The sequence below is a fragment of the Hetaerina americana genome, unplaced genomic scaffold, assembly GCF_022747635.1.
Source record: "Hetaerina americana unplaced genomic scaffold, ioHetAmer1.1.p SCAF_6, whole genome shotgun sequence".
In the NCBI taxonomy this organism is placed as follows: Eukaryota; Metazoa; Arthropoda; class Insecta; order Odonata; family Calopterygidae; genus Hetaerina; species Hetaerina americana.
The window spans coordinates 56,813,839-56,835,646 of record NW_027287205.1 but is presented as its reverse complement, the minus strand read 5'-3'; the positions used below and the strand labels follow the sequence as shown (position 1 = coordinate 56,835,646).

The 21,808-nt window shown below is 38.8% G+C and overlaps 1 protein-coding gene across 1 annotated transcript in view; it reads left to right on the top strand.

Annotated features, from left to right (window-relative positions):
- The window catches only part of Cbp80 (Nuclear cap-binding protein subunit 1), a 52,682-nt gene that overhangs the window by 20,247 nt on the left and 10,627 nt on the right, over positions 1-21,808 (top strand). Inside the window, exon 12 of the mRNA XM_071594171.1 lies at positions 19,543-19,781. Within this exon, the coding sequence (XP_071450272.1) occupies positions 19,543-19,781 (239 nt within the window). The remainder of the gene's footprint in view (positions 1-19,542; positions 19,782-21,808) is intronic.

The window sequence follows — 21,808 nt, the reverse complement described above, 5'->3', positions numbered from 1 at the left end:
ACGAGAGTCCTCTGGCGTTCAGATGAGTGAAATTTATCGTGGAAGCATGTTGCAGTTCAATCTTAATTTTCTTACGTTGAACGCCTACGCCTTTTAGATGTAGCCGAACTCTGCTGAGGGATAACCGAGTGCTGACCAAATCTGGAGCAACGATAGTCAGCCGGTAATTTCAACGCTTGAATGGGAGAGTATCAAAGGTTCTCAGTGTAAAAAGTAAATCTCTGTATGATAATAGTGTTAGCCATTTGGGCTGCAGTCACCGCCAAGTGTACCCAGTGAATCGCGATTACTAATGTTGGATTTTAAAATTAGTTCGCTGGTATAAGATGAACAAATAAACCTGTCAGTCTCGCGCGCGCGGGTAATTCTCCGCATGGTTTTGTTTCGGGATGGGAGACACCATGCTGCAATATAATTTCCACGTATACGGTATTACCGTGGATTATACTACCTTGATCAAAAAGTTCCCGGAATAACCACCGTGTGGCGCTCCCATCGTTCCGATTTGAGTTCTGTTTTTTTTGATAAATTGGTACATCTGTTGTTGATATTCCCTTTAAATCTTAGTGTCATAACTTGACATTTGCAAAAGTTACGGTCGGTTTTCGGTATGTCCATCAGTGCTTCCTGCGATTTTTCCATTACTTCCTCTCGGCTGCTAAAACGCGTTCCCCGTAATGGTTTTTTAACTCGATTGAACAGAAAGAAGTCACAGGGAGCCAAATCAGGTGAATTCGGTGGCTGTTGGATGGTATTTGTTGCATTTTTCGTCAAAAAATTACGAATAATGATAGCACTGTGCGACGGTGCGTTATCATGGTGCAAAATCCACGAGTTTTCTGCCCACATTTCTGGTCTCTTTCGGCGAATTGCTTCACGCAAACGTCTCATAACGCCCAAATAATACTCTTTGTTTACTGTCTGGCCTTCTGGCAAAAATTCATGATGCACTACACCGTTGTAATCCATGAAAACCGTCAGCATTGCCTTCTTTTTTGACTGAAAACGACGTGGTTTTTTTGGTCTCGGCTCATTTGGTGAACGCCATTCACTTGCCTGATGTCTGGATTGCGTGTCGTACTCATAAACCCACGTCTCGTCTCCAGTAATGATCCTTTTGATGAATGTGGGATCGGATTCAGCCTCGCAAATCATGTCTTTTGCGACGTCAACACGGTCTCTTTTTTGCATGAAATTGAGGTCTTTTGGCACCAACTTTGCTGCTACACGACGGAAACCCAAATCATTAACCACAATGTCTTGGGCGGATCCATAGGCAATGTTCAAGTCCTCCGCTATTTCTCTGATGGTTATTGACCAACATTTCTTTTACTTTATCAATTTTTTCACCGACTTTCGATGTCGATGGTCTGCCACTGCGTTCATCTTCTTCGATTGACTCACGACCACTTCTGAACCGCTCGTGCCACTGGTAAACGACCGTTTTTTTTAGAGAATCGTTGCCGAAACACTTTTCCAACATTTCCAACGTCCGTGCGCCACTAAATCCGTTTTTTACGCAAAATTTAATACAAGGTCGTTGTTGCAAATTTAAATCCATTTCTGCAATTGTAAAAAATCGCCAACACACACAGAGATAGATGTACTCTTGGCTACGTAACTTTTGCAAATGTCAAGTTATGACACTAAGATTTAAAGGGAATATCAACAACAGATGTACCAATTTAACAAAAAAAAACAGAACTCAAATCGGAACGATGGGAGCGCCACACGGTGGTTATTCCGGGAACTTTTTGTTCAAGGTAGTATATTGCGTAAGTGGTCTGGTGCTAATGCTAGACGTCATTAGGTACTCCTTATTCCATTCTCCTTCGGGTTTTGTAACTCCCTCGACATCCTCCCTGAGAAATCCCCCTTTTTATTTAACCGCTCACTTATCCGTACCAACTTCCGTTTCTTATTCTTCATTATCGTTCGCAGATGTAATCGTTCCGGAGCCTTTGCCGGGTTTTCTAAAAAGGATGCCAAGGCGCGAGTGAATTCATCTCGGGTTGCTATTGAACTGAATGGCTAGTGGCCGTCGTAATTACGTGAAAGTTCGCCCGTGCCTGAAGAGGCATGGGAAAAGGCGTCATTTGTTATTCCCCTAGAACCCAAGTTGAAACCCTATTACGCTGGGTGGAAACTTAACTTGCGTAATTATTTCCGTGCTGGTAGTGGTGAATGAAATAAAGAATCGTTTCCTCCCATATAAATTGCCATTTAGTTATAAAAAATATGAACAAAGAAATATATATATATACATATATGTATATAAATATACGAGCTCGGTAAGTGGAAAGATCCTGTGTTCAAGTCCCGGTCAAGGAAATATTTTTACGCTCGTGATCTGTTCGATTCCGCCTTCCCCACCTCTCCTATGTTCGTCCTTTGTGTGTTCCTATCCCTTTTCCTTATATCTATTTCCATGTGAATATATATATATATATATATATATATATATATATATATATATATATATATATATATGTATGTATACACACACACTTATACCATACATAGCGATTTCCTTCGAATTTATGTAGTTGTTTTAGTTGTGAGTTTTCCTTGTGTCATTCGACCGCATTATATGGCAGAGTCTATTAACGTTCTTTACCTTAGCCACTATTTTCAAGTGTTGTCAATTTGTCGTGTTCAGCGGATTATCATGACCTTAACTAACCTTGATTCCATGCCATCCATAACTAGGGTTGTTAAATTCAAGTGGGGTGATCAATAAATGTAGCATTATGTAATTGAATGGAGGAGGAGTGCATCTCATCTTCCGGAAGATATGTATGTGAAATGTATATAATTACCTTGGGCTTCATAATTTGAAACATGTTGCTCTTTTTCAACGTTCTCATGTATCGAATTCGCTCCCTATTTCTGAAGTGGACGTGTTTTCAGGTGGCTGGAACTTAATCGGAAACCAGTTGCTACTGAGGAGGAAACACCAATCCTCTTTCCCAAATACGTGAATTTAAACCGTCATAATTCGCCTCTTACCTCACTTTTTGAATCCAAACATTTTATTTGTTATTTTGAAGATGATTAATTAAAAATAGCAATTTTCCACAAAAATAAAATTTAATGCGACCGGTTTCAATGTTACTACATCATCACCTGATGATGATGTAGTAACATTGAAACCGGTCGCATTAAATTTTATTTTTGTGGAAAATTGCTATTTTTAATTAATCATGATATTCCACCATATCACGCCTGAAACGTCTCTTTTTATTTGAAGATGATATTACTAGTCCTTTTCCTATAATGCCTATATCATATTCACATTTGCCACACAGTGTACAATTTGAAATGTTTCAACCTCTATTTACCAATCCTTTAACTGAAAAGAACATTACTGCGTGGTTCATATTTTTTCACGCGCGATATCCACATCCTAACTGGATCTTTTATTGCCAAGAAGATTCTGTCCTTCATTTCCCATATTTCCCTTCAATAATCTCCATTTACATTATTTTTACTGGATGTTTAGTATTTACGTAAAAATGATAAGTACCCTAATTGAATGAATAAAGGTTATTTAATTTATATAATTTATTCGTCGCCTTTTAGTTCTAACGCCATTTAGAATCAACCCAGTCTAATTAAACATATCTTCGCGTAATAAGAGTAGTATAGTAGCGTACCACATTATGATCACGGATACACTATTCATATTTAAATGTCCGAGATGTAAACTTGTGGAACTTATTACTTTTAATTTGTTAATTGAAATACAGAATTCATCGAAGTTAAATAATTAGGGTACTCGGAAAAATAGGAGTAGCAATGTGCAATGGCAGCCCAGAGAGTAACCTCCGTTAGGCTATAAAAAAAACCCTGGATAGATAAATTGTATGATTTACATCTCAAAACTGCTACTATCTCTACTATTTTTACGCATACTCCCTAAGCAGATCGAAGCATTTATCATGTCTCAACGAATATAGAAATTCCCCTAGCATAAAATTCTGCCGCTTGAGATTGCAGTCAATCGATGACGGCATCTTGGAGTTCCTCGTCGAGACGAGCACAAAACTTTGGGAAGCCTAAATTTTAGTCATGATGTCATGCAACAGGCTCCTATAAATCTCTAGAAAAAACTTTATAAATAACTCATTTGGAAAAATGCCAGTTTTGACGATCTTTTCCGTCGATTTTCTGGAGCAATTCATTGCTCACCTAAAACAGAAGACCAGTTCTGTCATCATCATGGACATTAGTCCGTTAACTCTTAAATGAACGACGCCACTGACGCACAACACTGTCTCTCATCACTTAGTCCGTGCTCAGTACTAATATCCCGATGAATGTCAGCAGCTTTGTGAAGTTTTTTGCAAGTAAAAACCTTATCACCTAACGGATTTCACATTTGGCGGGATACCAATTGTATTCTTCATTTTGACTCGCTACTGTAAACAAACGGCTTGTGGCGTGGCCGTTATCAAGTTCCCTTGATCAAATTCTTCTCGGTGAAAATATTATTGAGAGAACCCCAACAAGAGCGTAAGAACTGGATAAGCGGTCACTTAGGTGAAGATAAGTTTGGGTTGGGAAAAGGAAACACGTAACTTTAAAACAGTAATTAAAATATTAATGGAAAGGAAAATAGAACATAGGATGAGCCTTTGTTTGCTCCTGGCTGCGATGGAAAAGAGTGGATGAAGTTGCTTAACTCAAGGGAATAGTTGAATGGAAGAAGACAGGGAGCTCAATATGTTATTATATTGGCGGATGGTAACGCACATAGCCAGACAAGAAATGCTCAGTCATTTTTGAGCTTTGCGTTGTTGGTGTAAGAAATATGGGATGAAATTATGTCCGGATAAATCCATAAAGTAGAGCGAATCTTAACTACTAGAGAGGTGAAAGCTGAAGGCATAAGTTAAAGAGTACGAGGAATTGTAGGTTTCCTTCTTAGTCTCATTTAAGACGCAAGTGATAAGGTAAGGAAGGCCCGAGAGCATGGTGGGAGGAAAAACATTTACAAAGAGGAGAGAATTGATGGCCGTGTTTGCTAGGTGTGCCCACAAAGAATATATTCGTAAAAAAATTGATGTGGAGGGTTATGTGAGCCCAATACCTGGTCTTTAAGGAAGGAGGACGTGCAAAGACTGGCAAATTTTGAGATTTGAGAATGCAGACTGTTGTGTGATAGGTATAGGCAGTGAAGTAAGGATTTTCCATTATCACCGGAGCTTTATAACTTATTGTTTTATTCTGTATAAATGTCAAGGGAATGATGGGAAGATTTGAACGTGGAATGAAAGTAGTAACGAGTTGATTAAGTCACTTCGGTTTGCAGAGAATCAAGCAGTTGTTAGTTAGACTACTGAGGAATTGAAGTTATCGTTAGTGATGTATGGGAACATTACGAGAAGTGTAGGATGAGGATTAACCGAAAGGAAACGAAAGTAACAGGAGTGTCCCGTAATAGAAAAGTTAAGTTAAACGTATGAAATGGTGTGAGACATCACTAATTGGAACAACTTCCCAAAGCAAGTCGTAGAAAAGCAGGTAAATGTCGAACTAGGAGGGTATAAACTAGAGCAAGTGAAGTACATGTTGTGTGTTTTGAGGGTCACGATCGGGGTGAAGTCTTCGAGGGTTCTCCGCGGGGTCACAGTTTGTTGCATAGTTTTCCATGACGAACTCCGTCTTCGGAGTTCGTCATGGAAAGTTATAAGCGTCGGTTAAAGAAGTATTATCACGTTAATTTTCGTTACATACCTTCCTGGCGAATGGAATGAATGATAGGTACGTTCAGTAATGACGTAAAGAAAAGATAATTGAAGCCATGAATTTGGAACGTGTCGCTGTATGGATCCGAACCTCGATCATCAAGTTAGGACAATGCTTTTATTATAATTATTGGTAAAATCATGTAAAATGTAAACGCAGTTTGTGTATAAAATTATTGAAACACTGTCTCTTCTTTATCAGAATCAAATTCTGGTATTACCTCCAGCCGGAAAAATGGAAGCATGTCTGTAGCATTTTGACAAACTTTCTACGTTTTGTAAGGTGCAATTTTCGCACGGGTTTATTCCTCTGCCCCAACAGGGAATGTCCAATCTTTCCTGGCATCTAGATATCGTACACTGAGCGTTATTCCGAAACATTTTGCCTGCTTGCTAAATCGCTGTAAGCCCCGAATAAAATAATGGGAGCAGTGAGCGATCCCTGTAGAACACTGTTTTCGGAAAAATGTACCACTGACAAAGATGATTGACGTGTGAATTGAAAGAAATTGATATTTTAGGAAAGTGTTCAAAATGTTTTAATACTTTTATCTTCAGAGCTCGGGTCTTTAGCAATAATTGCGTCTTGTTAGCATTATCCTCTTGGGCAGTTGAGGGTTATAGATGAGCCGTTGTGTTATGGGGTTATCGAGGAAAAAATCTCGAGCTCCTCATCCTTGCGAAACTTTCCAAAGCTTCGAAGCGGGAACGTAACAATGGAGTACGAGTGGCTGACTCCAACCCCGCCCAACACTCTCTCTCTCTCTTTCAGGAATGATTTCAAGAAAATGAAATTGCGGCATTTTTAAAGCACGCAATGCGTTATTTCCTTTTATTCATTAATATAGTAGTAATAGTCCTTTCCCTATAGTCATATCGTGTGTAGAAAACTCTCTTGTAGCCTGCAGCAGGCATTTTGTGTTACTTCGTGCAGTAGGTTTGAGTTTAATCCGATTGGCATTCAGTTTTTATTATCATTAATTGTTTACACAGCCTTCTAATCTTTCGTAAACCATCCTAAAGGCTTATTGCTTATTATTCCCAAGACTGCAGAGGAAAATGAATCCTGCGGGAATAGCTAAGGCTATTCGACGACGGTTAAGTGTAAATTGAATATCATCGATGTTTCAAATTTCCGATGTAAACGAAAGCATTTTACAAAAAGCATTGATCCGAATGTTACTGCGATTAACGCTATGTGACTTGATGATATTTTTTTGATATGTCAGCGTTATCTTTACGGAATGGGACGATAACAATATTGCCTATACATTTAAAATACTTGATCTGTATTCTCGTAAAATTTTGATGATTTTTTTCGATTGACGATGTTTGAATTGAAGTATTGCGCTTCCCAAATTTATTTAAAAGACACGACGAGTGAACGCATTTCTGAGCAGCTAGTCGTCGCAATAAGTTATCGTATGAACGTTGTCCATTAGTCGATTTATCCCGCGACCCTCTCGGAGGCCCGTTTAATGGTTCATGGGGAATTTGTGATTTTTATCGTGTATTTTAGGCTGCAAGTACCACTGCGGTAAAAATCTACGTGGTATACACACCTACAATGGTTTCTATGCTGTGGCCTCGTGATTGAATGGAAGAAGCATCCCTAGTTACACAGTTCGTTTCCCATAATATCCTAGTCTTCATTAACTCCTCGCATCGACTGGCTCCCATCCTAGATTTTTGAATGTTCGCGTGTCGATGTTGTTCGTGCCTAATAAGTTTTAAATATATAAGCAAAGACGAATTTAAAGAGTCCACCGGTTCGTTTGGGTTTAGGAATTCATCTAAGTCCCTATATTTATTCCGTCCCTCCTCTAGACAGGATTCTGTTAGCAGTTACTCTAGATGTAGTCAATTAAAGTAGTCGGTGACCGTTAAAATGCCATCGTCTAAGAATTTCGACAAAGACGTAGCAGCGTGTAGGTATATCATGGTGGCTATCTCTGTTACTAGTCAACGGTCAAACATAATTGGTAACTGAAAAATGTTACTGCGATGTCAAAAATCGATGCTAGACGACGTTCAATATCTCGTCCGTTAAGTTCTGGATTTTATTTTTTTTTAACATTGCATCATCTCCAATCGAAACGTGACTTTTCGCAAATTTTCACTTCTTCTGTCTGAACTCTAGTATAATTTAATGATGCATTGTACACACGCGCGCGTGTTCATTTTCTTTACGCTCGTGGCGAAGCAACATACCGTAAATAATTAAAACTAATTGCACCTCAACGTCTGTTTTAAGTGTTATTCGTTTTTCAACTGGGTGTTTTCTTCGAGATCCTCATTTTCCGTCATCAAAAGTTGTTTGAAGGCGTAACTTTTGTTTCCTTGTATTTAAATTTCGAGATTCCCTGTTGGCAATCAACATTTTTTCTTTGGCTTTTCAAATTTTGCATGGGATACGCCAGAAATATCCGTACTTAAACTTTCAATTTAGAAAGCCATTAGTTACGTAGCAGAGATTTAATCATATATTAATTCGATTTATATGTTATTAATTTTTATTATTCATTTCGATTTATATATTTATTAAAATTTAGGCATTATTGGCTTCTTCGATAATTATGTTGTGCAGTTACATACGTTTAAATTTGGGACTTAATAATGCAGTGACCACACGATGATAGGGCGTTCTAGCGTTTTCTCATTTAGTTCCACATTAGTGTGCGAATGAGTCTTTAGCTAAGTTTTTATGTTTATTAAGGGCGTATCGATGTTTATAAGTCAGTATTTTATGTTTATAACGACGATGTTGTGTATTTTCCGACAAGTGCAAAACTGTTCCAATCCTGAGACTGCGCGAATCTAGTTATCGTTTTTCGAGTGATAAATTAATGCGAGTCTTGAACTTAAATTTAAACCACTTCTGTTTTATTTATTTAATGTGAGTCTGTTTTTATCACTATTTTGAGGTTTTCGAAGGCACTCCTGCGGCTGAATGCCTCGCACATTTTGCCACAACCACCGTCCATGGAGTACCCATCCATAATACTTAGTGTGTCCGAATAAAATTTCAGAATGTCCAATTAATAGAATTAGCACGCGTAGTGCACTTGTGTAGTCTTGCTTGATTTATCGCCAAACTTTCAAATTCCTAAGCAAAGTCGTATATTTAGGCCGTGTAGTAAATTCGTTAAAGGTTTTGATGGTGAATTCCTTATATTGTGTAAATATTTTCGTAATGAGTTGATAGCACCGCTCATTTAGTCTTTAGCAAGTAGATGTAAGTCTTAATAATGCATGTTTTTGAAGAAGTTGAAGATGAATTAAAACCGGGGTTGTAAGTTACTTTCGTTTTCGTTTAATGCACTTTGGAAGTTAATAATAGCAAGTTGAACATGAATCACCGCATGATAATATGCACAAAAACTTCGATAAACCTAGATAAAATCTTGGGTATCGGAGACAGATAGTGCTCTAAAATGCATAGAAAAGTAGTTGCCTCTCATTAGGGTATTGACTAACAAGTTTTGCCAGTGCATTTTTTGTTAATATTACATCCTTTGTAGAGTGAGTTAGTTCATACGTAATTAGGTAAACCAATTTCTCTAGATGAGACGACTTTTACATAGCAAACACTCAGTTACTGCTTGCTTTCAATTGTTTTAAAAAAAGAAAAAGATAGTATTGGAATATACTTCGAAATCTCGAGCCAATATGTCGCATTTCACGGGTTGCCTCTTCTTGCAGGCTTGAGTTATTTTGCGTGAACTACATGAATTAATGTCACAACTTATTTACGTATCGAATCCATTCAACTTCAAAAATAAAGTTCATCCTTAATATTACATACCAGTAATAAGACCAAAATTTTCTATCTACGCCAGCCTCATATCGATATTTCGTGGTAATTTCTTGGAAAAACATAAAACGTAAACTTTAAATTATAATTTGATGTGAATTAAAGTTTTAGAAGTATTTCTGGTGCAATGAAAACCTTTTAAAACTAGAGCAATAAATAATTCTCGGATTCGTTGATTAAATAGGTGTTGTTCGCGATTTTATTATTTCGCGGAGAGATTTTTTATCTTTATTCGTCGAAAACATTTGCAAATTTTTATTTTATCCTAACTGTAATTAAAACTCGAGATTTTAATTTCTGCCATTCAAATAGGCAACGGATGCATAGCCAAATCTTAAAACCGAGCTAAATCCTCTCAAAGAAGGATGTCAGTTTTGGATGTTTAAAAAGTTAAAAGAAAGGAATTCTGGATCCCCTCCGATTAAAACCTCTTTTTTATGTACAAAAAGCAAAATACAAAGTCCACGAAAGTTTCGACGTTACTCCTTGGCTAGTTTATCCCGAAGAACATGTTGAAGTCGCCTCCAGTGTCTATAACTAGGCGAAGTACAGTTAGTAAAAATTTCTCCAAAACCGGAATTCAGATCAAACTATCATATCATTCGATATATTGGAGATGAATGGATATTAATTGATTGGAAATCCTTTTTGAGACTCACCAGAATCGTGGTTACCGTCGACAAACGGTCCCTCCACACCCTCTGCCCTCCCATCCGCCCCGGGCAGGTCTCTCTTGCTTCCGCGGACACCCAACCGTCTGCATGGGCGAGCCAAGTCTGCGAGCACAGCTTTCGCTTCGGCGTACATTTGTTATCTCCGGATGTTGCCTACGCCATGGTTCGGCCAACCGGATTTTTCCCCAGCAGGTAAACCCCGGCTGAGGTGGGGGAGAGGGAAACAAAAGCTCATGCAGCGCGCAAAATGCCCACGGTCGGGAGTCTCCCTAATAACGCCCCTGTTATTCCCATTCTCTCGAAGATCTCGACTAGCGATTTCCCTTTCCGTGGAGAACTTGTAAATTCCCATTTGTCTGTCGTGTCACGCCCCGCGGTATCATCGTTTCGATTTCGTAAAGTTGGCGTGAGAAGGAGCTTTACTTGGACCCCTATCCGGCTTAGTCCTGTTACTTTGAAAGCAAAATCGTCTATGTTTCTTTTCTCATTGTGTGCTCTTTGGAAACGCATTTTAGAGATTTTTTGTTAAGAAATCGTTTAGCGTACTACAGTTGACGCGTGCCTGCTTTTTTTATATTTAAAATTTTTTTAATGTAAAATTTTACTCGTAGTCCCACTCAACTCTTTTTTTCGGAAATCCGGGAGCGATTGTGTTATCATACGAAACTTAGCATTTTTCTGAAATCGTGAAGCACAATTAGATAATTGTTTTATTTACTATCGGTAATCTACCGGTTAAGGTAGGTTTTTGATGGACGCAAGCTACCAAACGGTACAGCGACAATTCCCTTGTCTCTCTTAACAAAACACGACCCCACATCCAACCTTACACTAGGCCAGACATTGTAAGGGCTAGATAGACTAGGCTACTAAACACTATTAGGCTAAACTAGGTTAAACAATTCTAGATTCTTGAAAAATAGTCTGTTTTGTCTTGTGTCATGGGTCACCGTAGCACTTCGGATTTCAGAAAAAAAATCACATACGAGTAATAACATAATACCCTTTGAGGCATATGAATCTTCATTGCAAACATGGAGATGATTTCTTACACCCTCTTTTGGCAGGGAGGAGAATTATCAGTCAGCAATCCTTGAAAATATGAGCAAACCAAGAAAAATAAGTGAAACCATTTGTAATCCTTGGGAAATCCATTGAAAAACGTGGGAATTTCAAAATTTTCAATTCTGAAAAAAATACACCGGATAAAATGCCCAAAATTTTATTTGTTGAAATAGTTTTCGAATCAACAAATTGCGTATTGCATTGAAATCCGCTCAGAGCGTATGGTAAACTGGTTTTTACGATTACCATCCACAAATTTTGAAGGAAAGTTGTAGTATTTTAAATGATCAGTTTGATAATATTTTGTGTGTTGGGAATCGCCTTAGACTGTGGCTGGTTGTTGTGGATACTCGAGCTGTCCAGTTTAAAATGTCGTTTAGCGGAGTTGTTTTTTATTAATTGAGAATGAGTTAAGTTGTAATTAGAGCATGCCTTCCATTTTTTATTCATCGATAACTTGACCTAAGCGAACTTTTTGTTTTAAAAAAATTTAAATTTTTACCGGATAAAGATACGCTAGTACGGGCAACCCGGAATATGCCATTAAGCTTTTCAGTAAAAAACTGAAAGAAATGTCATCTCTCAACGTTTAATATTTTGTAAAATGCGTTCATCATTTGGTAATCATTGTGACTTAAGCGTCGTGAGAAAATTAATTGCACGCTGAATTTCATTGCATGGTTTCCCCGCCTGCACCCCGGGATTGTTTTCGGCTCCCATTAATTTCAGGTTCAGTGTGATTCATTTTGTTAACACGCCCTTTAAAACCGCGCAAGAATAAGCGATGGAATAAAATTACCTCCCACTGAAAGGGCTCCCCCTTTTAGAGGAGGGAAGGTAATGGTTACTGGGTAAGTTCTCTTTGTCTTAGGTCCCCTTTCCTCATAGATTTTAACCCATCGGCGCTCGTACTGTTTTCGGATATTTTAGTGGAGCAAACTGGATATTCGGCCCTTACTTTTACTTTCAATTTGGCATTTTATAGTCCTGGTGGAATTATGTGCGCTGAATAGGTCTCGTTACGGTCTAACAGAATGCGATGAAGAGGCGTTTTTAGTTGCTCAGGCATGCATCCACTCACACCCCAGTTAATCCTATCTTCTAAAACACGAGTATGTGGTGAAAGTTTGATTGTGTGATTTTTTTTCACTTAAACATCTCTTTCCTGCTGAATCGGGTTTCCCTCTGTCCATTCACAGCCGGCCGTGCCTCTCGTCACCATGGGGAAATGGAATTGGTTCGTGTTCGCTCTCGTGAACTCCGCTAAAAATAAAAACTACAGCTAATTATTCTCAGATTTCAGAGATCTCGTTGTCCTGCGCCACGTTTTGTGTAAAACCTCTCATTAACCGTCCCGTGGTGTGATGACTTAACTTTACGGATGTGAGGCTAGAGAGTGGGAGATATTTTGCGTATGCACAGTACCACGCAAGTCGCCGCAAGGGTGTGTGGCGGTGGGCGTTAAGGCCCCGGCCCCCTTGGCATAAATATGCATTTATGTATAAATATAAATGTATATTTGTGCGTGTTCCTAAGCACACGAAGTAAACGAGAAGCTAGTGGAGAGGATAAATCAAATTAGGAAGGGGAAAGGAAAAACATTCAACAATCAAAAATAAACGTTGGCAAAGATGCTCAACCGAAGAAAGAGTAGAAGGGTGTGAGTATAGGAAGAGTGACAAGAAAAATGTAAATTCAGTCTCATTTGTGCATAGATGGAGAGAGTGGCGTCAGGTCTGCGTCTCGCCTCAAACACTTGGGCGATCTCCGTCGTTTAAGGAAGTTTCATACGACTGATGAGACCGCGTGAGGGATTAGGACCCTGTGGTATAACGTTACTTTTGCGTGGCGGCAGGGTTCACTCGAAATCCGAGCGCTTCATTTCCTAATTCCACCGTACCGTTTCTTGAAAAATTTCACGTTATGTGCTTCGCTTCCAATTGTAAAAATGAGGAACCCCCTCGGATGTTGCTGTGAATTTAGGCGGTCAATGTTGGTACGACATGGGTCCCTCCCGAATTGTCGCAAATAATATCCACACGAAGTAAGTTTTCGGTCCACCGAGAATGTTTCTTTAAGAGTCAAAATATTTTAGTAAACCTTCGGATACGTCCAGGTGAGTCTGGGTATCAATATGGCATTAATGCTCTGGTTACAAAAATGTACCAAAAGAAGATTTCCTTTTTTTTACATCTCAATAATAAATGTGAAACTGATTGTTTTGATGTAGGTATGAATAGATTAGGCCAGGCATGCTTGATGGTTAGATAGGAAGGGCATTTAGAAAATTAAAATAAAATAAGGCGTTGGTGGTACACAGCATTCCCGCAGGACACCTTATAGGTTTTGGAGGGCGTTGGAGGAAAAGATGGACTAATTGGTAGCATTTATGAGGGAAGTTCGATAGGAAGATTTCATCGTATCAGTGTTAATTGCTATTTTAAAAGGGAAAAGCAACCATGTATGTGAGGGCTAAAAAACAACTTTGATTTTGCATGGAGCTGAAGTGGAACTTGGGATTGTCAATGAGGCGATTGAGAGCAGGACAAATGAATGCTTAGGGGATGATCAATTTTGGTTCAGGAAGAGGAGAGGCACGCGTGATGCCATAGCAGTAATGAGGTCACTAATAGAGATGATCTTAGAATACAATCAGGATTTATGTCTGTTTAGTAGATTTCGAGAAATATTTTGATAGAGTGAATTAGGTGGAATTCATTGTATTGCAGAAAATAGTAGACTGGAAGGATAGGAGAATTTTCCGTAGCCTTCATGTGTCTCAGACTGCTCAGGTGCGAGTCGCGAATGGAGAGTCTGAATGGGCAGTGTTAGGAAGAGGAGTAAAGCAGGGTTGTCCATTATCACCTTTTCTGTTCAACGTAGATGAGAAGGAAATGATTTAATAGGCATGGAAAGAACTGGAGATAGGAATCAGTGTTGGAGGGAAATTCGCAAAATCAGGTTTGCAGATGACCAAACTGTAGTTTGTCAGTCAGCCAAGGGATTGCAAGCATTGTGCAGTAGTTTGGAAATTCAGTGCGATAGGTATTCGATGAGGATAAATGTAAACAAAGGAAAGGTTTTGTTTTTTTTCTAGGAATAGAAAGAGTAAGTTAAATGTTAAAATAGGAGTACATAAACTAGATCAGATGGAGCAGTTTACCTATCATGACAGTGTTTTGGACCAAGATGGTCGAAGCAGTAGGGACATAGAAGAAGAATTGCGTTAGGAAAAGGCTTTACAGTGAGAATTGATGATATGGGCATTGAGTAAGAATATTAGCGAAATGTTCATTAAACTTAAAATTGGAGCGTGGTTTGAACACGAATAAAGTGATGGGGGTAGAAAGTGTTAAAAAAAGTGTGAATAATAGTTGTTAAACGAATACGGAGGTAGTGGAAGCAATATGATAGATGTAGATCGTAGACTTTTGAAATGTGGGTGTGGAGAAGGATGGAGAAGGTGAAGTAGACAGAAAGGACAACAAATTAGGATGTGTTGGGTATGTTGGGGAAGGAGAGAGGATTGTTGGGAGAAATCATTAAGGAGGCAGGAAAGGTGGATGCGGGATGCATTGTGGGCGGAGTTAAGGTAGAAAAAAAGGATGCGAAATTAAAAAGGGCTTATTGTAGCGTCAGATGTCCGGTTGTTTTTTGTTAGGGGAGGAAAAGTAAAGAATCGTGCTCTTGTGCTCTTAAAATGTCTGTCCAAAATCTGCGCGAAACGGTAGAATACCAGTAATGAAAACATGAATTTCGCTCGCCATATGATTTCAGGTAACAGGATAGATTTCATAGTTTCTACAAACCAATATTCGAAATTATAGCCCATGTTAATGATTATTTTAAGATCGTCTGCGACAAAAAATGTTTCAGGTGTGAGTGGTGTATTATAGATGTTACGTGTTGTGCTTCAGTGTTACGTAGAGGATTCATTGGATGAATGCGATGAATTTTTAAGCTTCAATGATGAAAGGCGACACCATGGATGTTTCTCGATTAGCCCCACAGTACCCACTCTATTTTTACGTGCCTGTCACAATAGTGTGGATATTCTATTGTGCGACTGCGCCAATAACCCTAAAGAATTTTGCTGTATGTCTCGCTTTGGCATAATCTTGAACTTTGCTATTATTGCTGTATGGGAAAATTATGAAACTGAAATATAGATAGAAAAAAGATTAATTTTTGTTTAAAAACAAAATCACTCAAATGTACTTTTTAGTGAACATTTGAAATATTAAAAAGCAACACAATCCACAAGCTACCATAAGTAATATTGCTTGTAGAAAAACGAATATGTTTGATAATGCTTTTTAGGTAATAATGAGTGTAATAAATCCTATTTCTTTGGATGAACATCACCTACATAACGCCTCGCTAACTGCCGCAAGGGCGGGTGTTAGGACACCTGTCTTTTATGTATATAAATATCAGTATGCGCACAAATATATTTATGAGCTTGGATGGAGCTGAGGGTGCCCATTGAGGCTTGCCCGGGAATCAAACCCATACACATATATCATCATATATCAATTCAATCCTAAGATTGGTTTACTGCGGCCCATTCTTCCATATTAAGTGTTAATTCCCTCACCCTCTGATAGGTTCCCTGTTTTACGTCCTTCTTAATTTGCCCTATGGGTGTACTTGTCTCTTGGCCTTCCTCGAACACATATAAAGGACGAACACAGGAGAGGTGGGGCAGGCGGAATCGAGCAGATCACCAGCGCAAAAATATTTCCTTGAGTGGGACTTGAACACCGGATCTTTCGACTTGCCGGGTGGATGGTTTTCGCCCTTAATATGTGTCTATTTCCATGTAAATAAGTATTTTTATTTGTTTATGTGCTTATCTAAATCTTGCAATAATGTTTGCTCGAGTGAAGTATTGAAATCGGCTTTTTGAATCAAGAGTGCAGGAGTGGTAACGTCTATTATATTTCTGTCCTTACGTCTGTCACTCAGCGAGAAATCCTGCCTTATCCCGAAATATGTTACGCAATGTTGTAACGTCTCAACGTTCTCTATTGCCCGAATCTCGGTTTTTTTTCCTTGTGAAAAATCAAGGTCTTCGTCACTCAAGAGATCTTCCCAACACGGAGACGGGGCGAGCGTTACGCTGATGTTCGCTGCGCTGGAGAAGTTATGTCAGAAATGGCTAGTATGAAATTACCGCGTTTGGCGTACGGACTCTCCCATTCGGGCGAGGTTCTCCCTTTCCTCGCTCATCGGACCGACCGACGCTCGCATCAATGAGTGAGGTTTTTACCGAGTGCTCGCCACGCCAGAAGGGGTTCTATATCCCCTCCCGTTAGCCGGAGGATATCCTCCGCTCTTCCGCGGAACCGGCCCTAATGACGTTGCATCATCGCCCCTAAGGAGACCCCCCCCACCCGTCCATTGTTTCCAGCCTCCATCGCCCTTCCCTTTCTGTCAACAGCGCGGCCAATTCCTTCGGGCGGAGGGTCACGCGCCCGTGGTCAGGTGGACCACACAGACTCCGTCCGTGACCATCTCCGTCCGATCGTGCGCCCGCTCTGGATTATTTTTGCATATCGCGTGCCTCCCCTATTGACCCTTGCGTGCGTGAGCGCCGCTCCGTGTCAGCCGGCGGGGCGTGTCGCGGCGGGGGCGTCCCTACACCTCCGTCCGTCTGAGGCGTGACGTAGGCGGAAGCGATGTGGTGGTGCGGGGGGGAAGTGAGGTTTATTGCCTCTTTGACCTCCTTACAGGGCAACGGGTTCTGCCCTCCTGGCCACCCAAACGTTTACATGTTTTTGTTTCCGGTTCTGCCGAGCTTTTTTTGATGAAATCTCGTTAGTGAGAGATGTGTTAGGTCAGCGACGAAAATCCTCGTCACTTGGCTGGGTATATGCCGAGAGTGTGGGCATTGATACTCTGCTCTGGCAATAACTTTCATTAAGTTAAAATTGGAATGAACTGGTAGAGAAACCACAGTTGAACAAATTCAGTAGCTTCAGGCGTGATGTGGTGGAAGTCGAACATGATTAACCACCATTAAATGGGCAGATATTTGAAACTTTGGGACCCTGTTGTACATACAAGCAACAGCAGTGGAAAACGGTGTCTATTATTTTGATGTGTCTAGATTCATCTATTTTAAGTGTATTTACACTGGGAATGTGTAGGCCAGTAATCTTCATTCCCAAAAAATATTGTATCCACACCTGTTGCTAAGTGACAGGTGGCTCTATATGAGCATTTTTTGCTGTGAATAAGGAAACAAATTTGCTAGTACCCCTTGTGCACTCCTTGTGCACTCAGTACCTCTGTGCTTGTGTACATGTATTTGAGGACTGTAGCCTCTTTTGTCTAATCTAATTTATTCCATCCTTGAGAGTCTTGAGAATGCAATCATTTTCTTGCGATAGCTTTCATCACATACTTCATGCATTGGTATTCTGTCAAACAATGACCACAGTCTCTTGGCTAATGCTTGATCCCCTGCAAATCTGGCTGATTGATTTGGCCACCTGTCTACCTTTGTTCATTGTTCAAGTCTCTTGCATGCCACTCTTAACATTTCCTCAGCTTCTAACTTATAAGAACAGGTGATGATGGAAAATCCTGTCCCACTACTCTCCTGCCCATTCCCCTCTTCCATTCTGCATTCCAATTACCCTTCTGTTGCACTTATCTCTGCCATCAATTATAAACATAGTTTGATGACATTACCCTTAAGTATTCCTCTTCCTCTAGTATTCTGTAATTCTCTCATTAAATCTGTCCAACCTACTTTGCTAAATCCCTTGTCTAAATCCATAAATTATGTAACATCATGGTTAGAATCTGTAGTCCTTTCTGATAATGTTGTTGAAACTGCAGTTTGTCACATTTTATTCTTCCAGAACCCTGTTGATCTTTGCCTTGATATTTATATGCGCTTGACAATGTATAAAATTAAACTTGTGATTTCTTAGTCCTCAAATACTGCCAATCATCTCTTTTTGAGTTGGAATTTAAAATTGACAGTGAATTTTTCTGGTCAAATACTCTCAATAAACGATGTATAAGGAAGCTTGGTAAATCACTTCTTTCCTTTTCTTTCCTTTAGTAATTCAATAGGAATATTGCCTTTCCTGGCCATATTTCTTCACCATCTTATCCCATGGTGCTTTTTGTGTCAATTCGATGCCTATCCCTTGTCCTCTTTCTTTCTGCCAATGATTAGCTCGAATCATTTCACTGTAAATTTCTTCAGCTTTATCTTCCCACCTTCCATGAATCTCTTTTATTCCAATAAATGCATTCCTGTGCATAATATCTTTTTTCATTTGTATAGTTTTTCTTATATTACGTTGTGAATTATTTGACTTGGCAGCTCATCACCTAAGCTGTCACGACCAAACTTCAACTCATTTGTCCTCTTGCCAACAGTTGAATACGTAGGAACAGAATTCCCCAGAGTGTTCTGAAAGTCTGCATGAATTTCCTTCGCTTTCATACCTTTCTTTACGAAGTATTTAATCACTACTCGAATGTCAACTTTTTTCCATCCTCACGAATCACTACACAGGAACAACAATAAAGGCACAGATCTCTTCCCATAGCGTTGACATGTTACATGTTTACTCATAAAGAATTGAATATTACCACACATGAAACTAGTAACTAGTACTGACATCTGGTGGTGATTCCATGAACCTTTCAAACTATTCTGAAAACAGAAAAGGGCTATTTTAATTATTGCAGGTATCACCATACCTCCTGCAAAACATTGTTAAATTTAAATACCTAACCCTTCTCTCTATTCTCATGCTAGAGGTAGCTATATTTACTCAAACATATTGCAACCTATCTTTCTAAACTCCCAGGAACACCAATGTCACGCCTGTCAATTCTTTAACATGCACCAAATAAGGAATAAAATCACTTTTTCAGACAGGATCCTGTACCATACAATAGTAATCTTTTGCAATGAACTTCCTCCTCTCCTTAGAAAAATTCAGTCTATACATTCATTCAAAATGAAAGTAAATAGCCATCTCTGAAAACTCCCTTCATACCTTCTGATGAGCATTTGTCAATTAGGTGTTTGATTTACTGTAACAGTTTAATGACATTAAACATGTCTGTTTGTAATCATGTCTTGATTGTACCTCTGCATTACTTATTGATCTATATTTGTATGTGATAGAAATTTCTTTGGTGAAAATATGCAATTTACGTTTTGCCAATTATTACTAAATAATTATTATTATTTCCTCCCCATCAGGCTCATTGCCAGGAACAAATGCAGCAAATCAGATGATAACGTCTATTCGTCAAAAGTGTACACCTGAGGAAATACTGAATATGCTGAAGGATTTACCGAATCCAAACCGTGAGGAGGATGGTGACTGCAGATTCAACCCTCTCAAAATAGATGTATTTGTACAGACGCTTCTGTTTCTAGGATCTAAAAGCTTTTCCCATTCCTTTGCTGCAATATCCAAGTTCCATTATGTTTTCAAGGTAAGTTTATGTATTCATGTTGTATTTTTATTGTCTTGTTGGTGAAAACTGAGGGTGCCTGCAATTTAAAATTCCACATGATTTTGATATTTTGGCATTTGTAATCATGTAAGAGTTATGCTTGTTATCCATTTATGGCCGTCTCATTGGAGGGCATTAAAATTTTATAAAAAGGCAAAATGAGTTTTGTTCAGCGAATATGATTTCTTTTCAAATTACAGTATTAGTTAAATAATACTTACCAGGTGCAAAATTAGTTTTGTTTTGGCCTAAGAAGGGTGGTGAATTATGTCTATATGTATATTGATCCCTGAGTATGTTAATGTTCAAAACAATGCTCAGGAGGACTCAGTTTCCAAATGAATTTTTAATACCTTCCACAAAGATGTAGAAATTTCTTTAGAATTTGATTTATTACTAAAATTATTTAAAACATGAAGTTATTTTAAATCATTTTTCAAGGATTAGAAGGAATGGTTAAAATAAACTGCTCAATGGAACACAGATTACGCTGCAAACCCATGTAAATCACAAGCATAGGCAAGGAACTCCAGACTAGATAACAACAACAGAAAACAATGGATACCCTACGCATTTGGCGGGTTCACTCTCCAGATGGAAGTAAGAATTGCATAGCTAGGAAAGGAATTTATATGACAACACCTGGAAAAGAAGAAGGGCCAAAGTGGAGGAGGCTCCTATTTTTTTGGTGGAGCATCAATGAAAATTCAAAGGCTGCTCCCCAAGAAGGAAATAAGAGCAGAGTTTTATAACAGATACACAAAGACAATTGGGACAAACAAGGGCAAAGTAGGCATTTCAACAAAAAGTGTTTAATATGAATTTTGTTGCAATGACTGCAACAATGTTTACATCAGGCAGACAGGGAGAACTTTCTACATCAGAATTAAAGAACTTAGGCATGCTTCGTACACAACAGAGACACTTCGCAATTTACCAAACATTTGTTAGACAACAAGCAAAATAGTGATTTCAAACTCAACGTATTGCATGTAGAAGGGAATGGACCAAAGTTAGATAGTCTAGAGGAGTTGGAGATATTGCTAAAGGCAATTAGGAATTATTGCTAAATGAGCTATGGTGTACTACCTGCTCTCCCTTTTTCCGCTTTCCAAACGCCAGGCCTTAACATTTCCCCTCCTCCACTTGCACTCAGCCCCCTGTGGAGTACCCATCTCCCTACCTTCCCTAATTATATTGTTATGTGTGTGTTAAGGGATATATTACTTTGTTGCTTTGGCCACTCTTTTGTTCTCCCCACCCTATTGGAATAATATATATATGTAAGGGAACCTTCTACAGACAGTTCACCTGATGATGCTGCATGGCAACAAAACCAGGATAATGTGATAAAGAATCGTAGAGCAATCGCAGAGTTTTTTTTATCATTCCTTGCAATATGGAGAAATTTCACATATATAAGCCCTTGGCGGTGTCCTTAAATCATGTTGTTGTTATGGAAAATTCTAAGAATGAAATTTATGTTTTAGAAACTTAAACAGCACTTAAAAATTTGATTTTATGCGTGAACATTTTTTATCATATTCCTGAAATTAGGGTATGTACTTAAATCAAAATGCACAACTGAGGTAATTAAAATTTCCATGGTGAATCCTAGACATTTTCTTAATTTAATCCAAGCTGAAAGAGTTTTGTTGCCAACTCATGGCACTGTAGGTGCATTACATCTTTGAAACAGTGCAGTTCAAAACTCCAAAATGAGTTCACTTGATGGGTATAGACCTGGCTTTGTAGTACAATAATTTTGACTAAGCATCAACATATCACTTTCAATATTTTGCTTTGAGAAATAAGGGCAAGTAGGATCCCTAAGATATAGACAAAGTTATGTAAGATAGGAAATGGAATTTGCATAAGATTTTTGTGACTATATATTAGGTCAAAAATTAATGACTTTATCAAATTTTATAACCAATATGTACAAAGGATTTCATTTTTCCTTGTGTATACATGTTAAATTAGGGAATTAAAAGTTTAAATGTGAT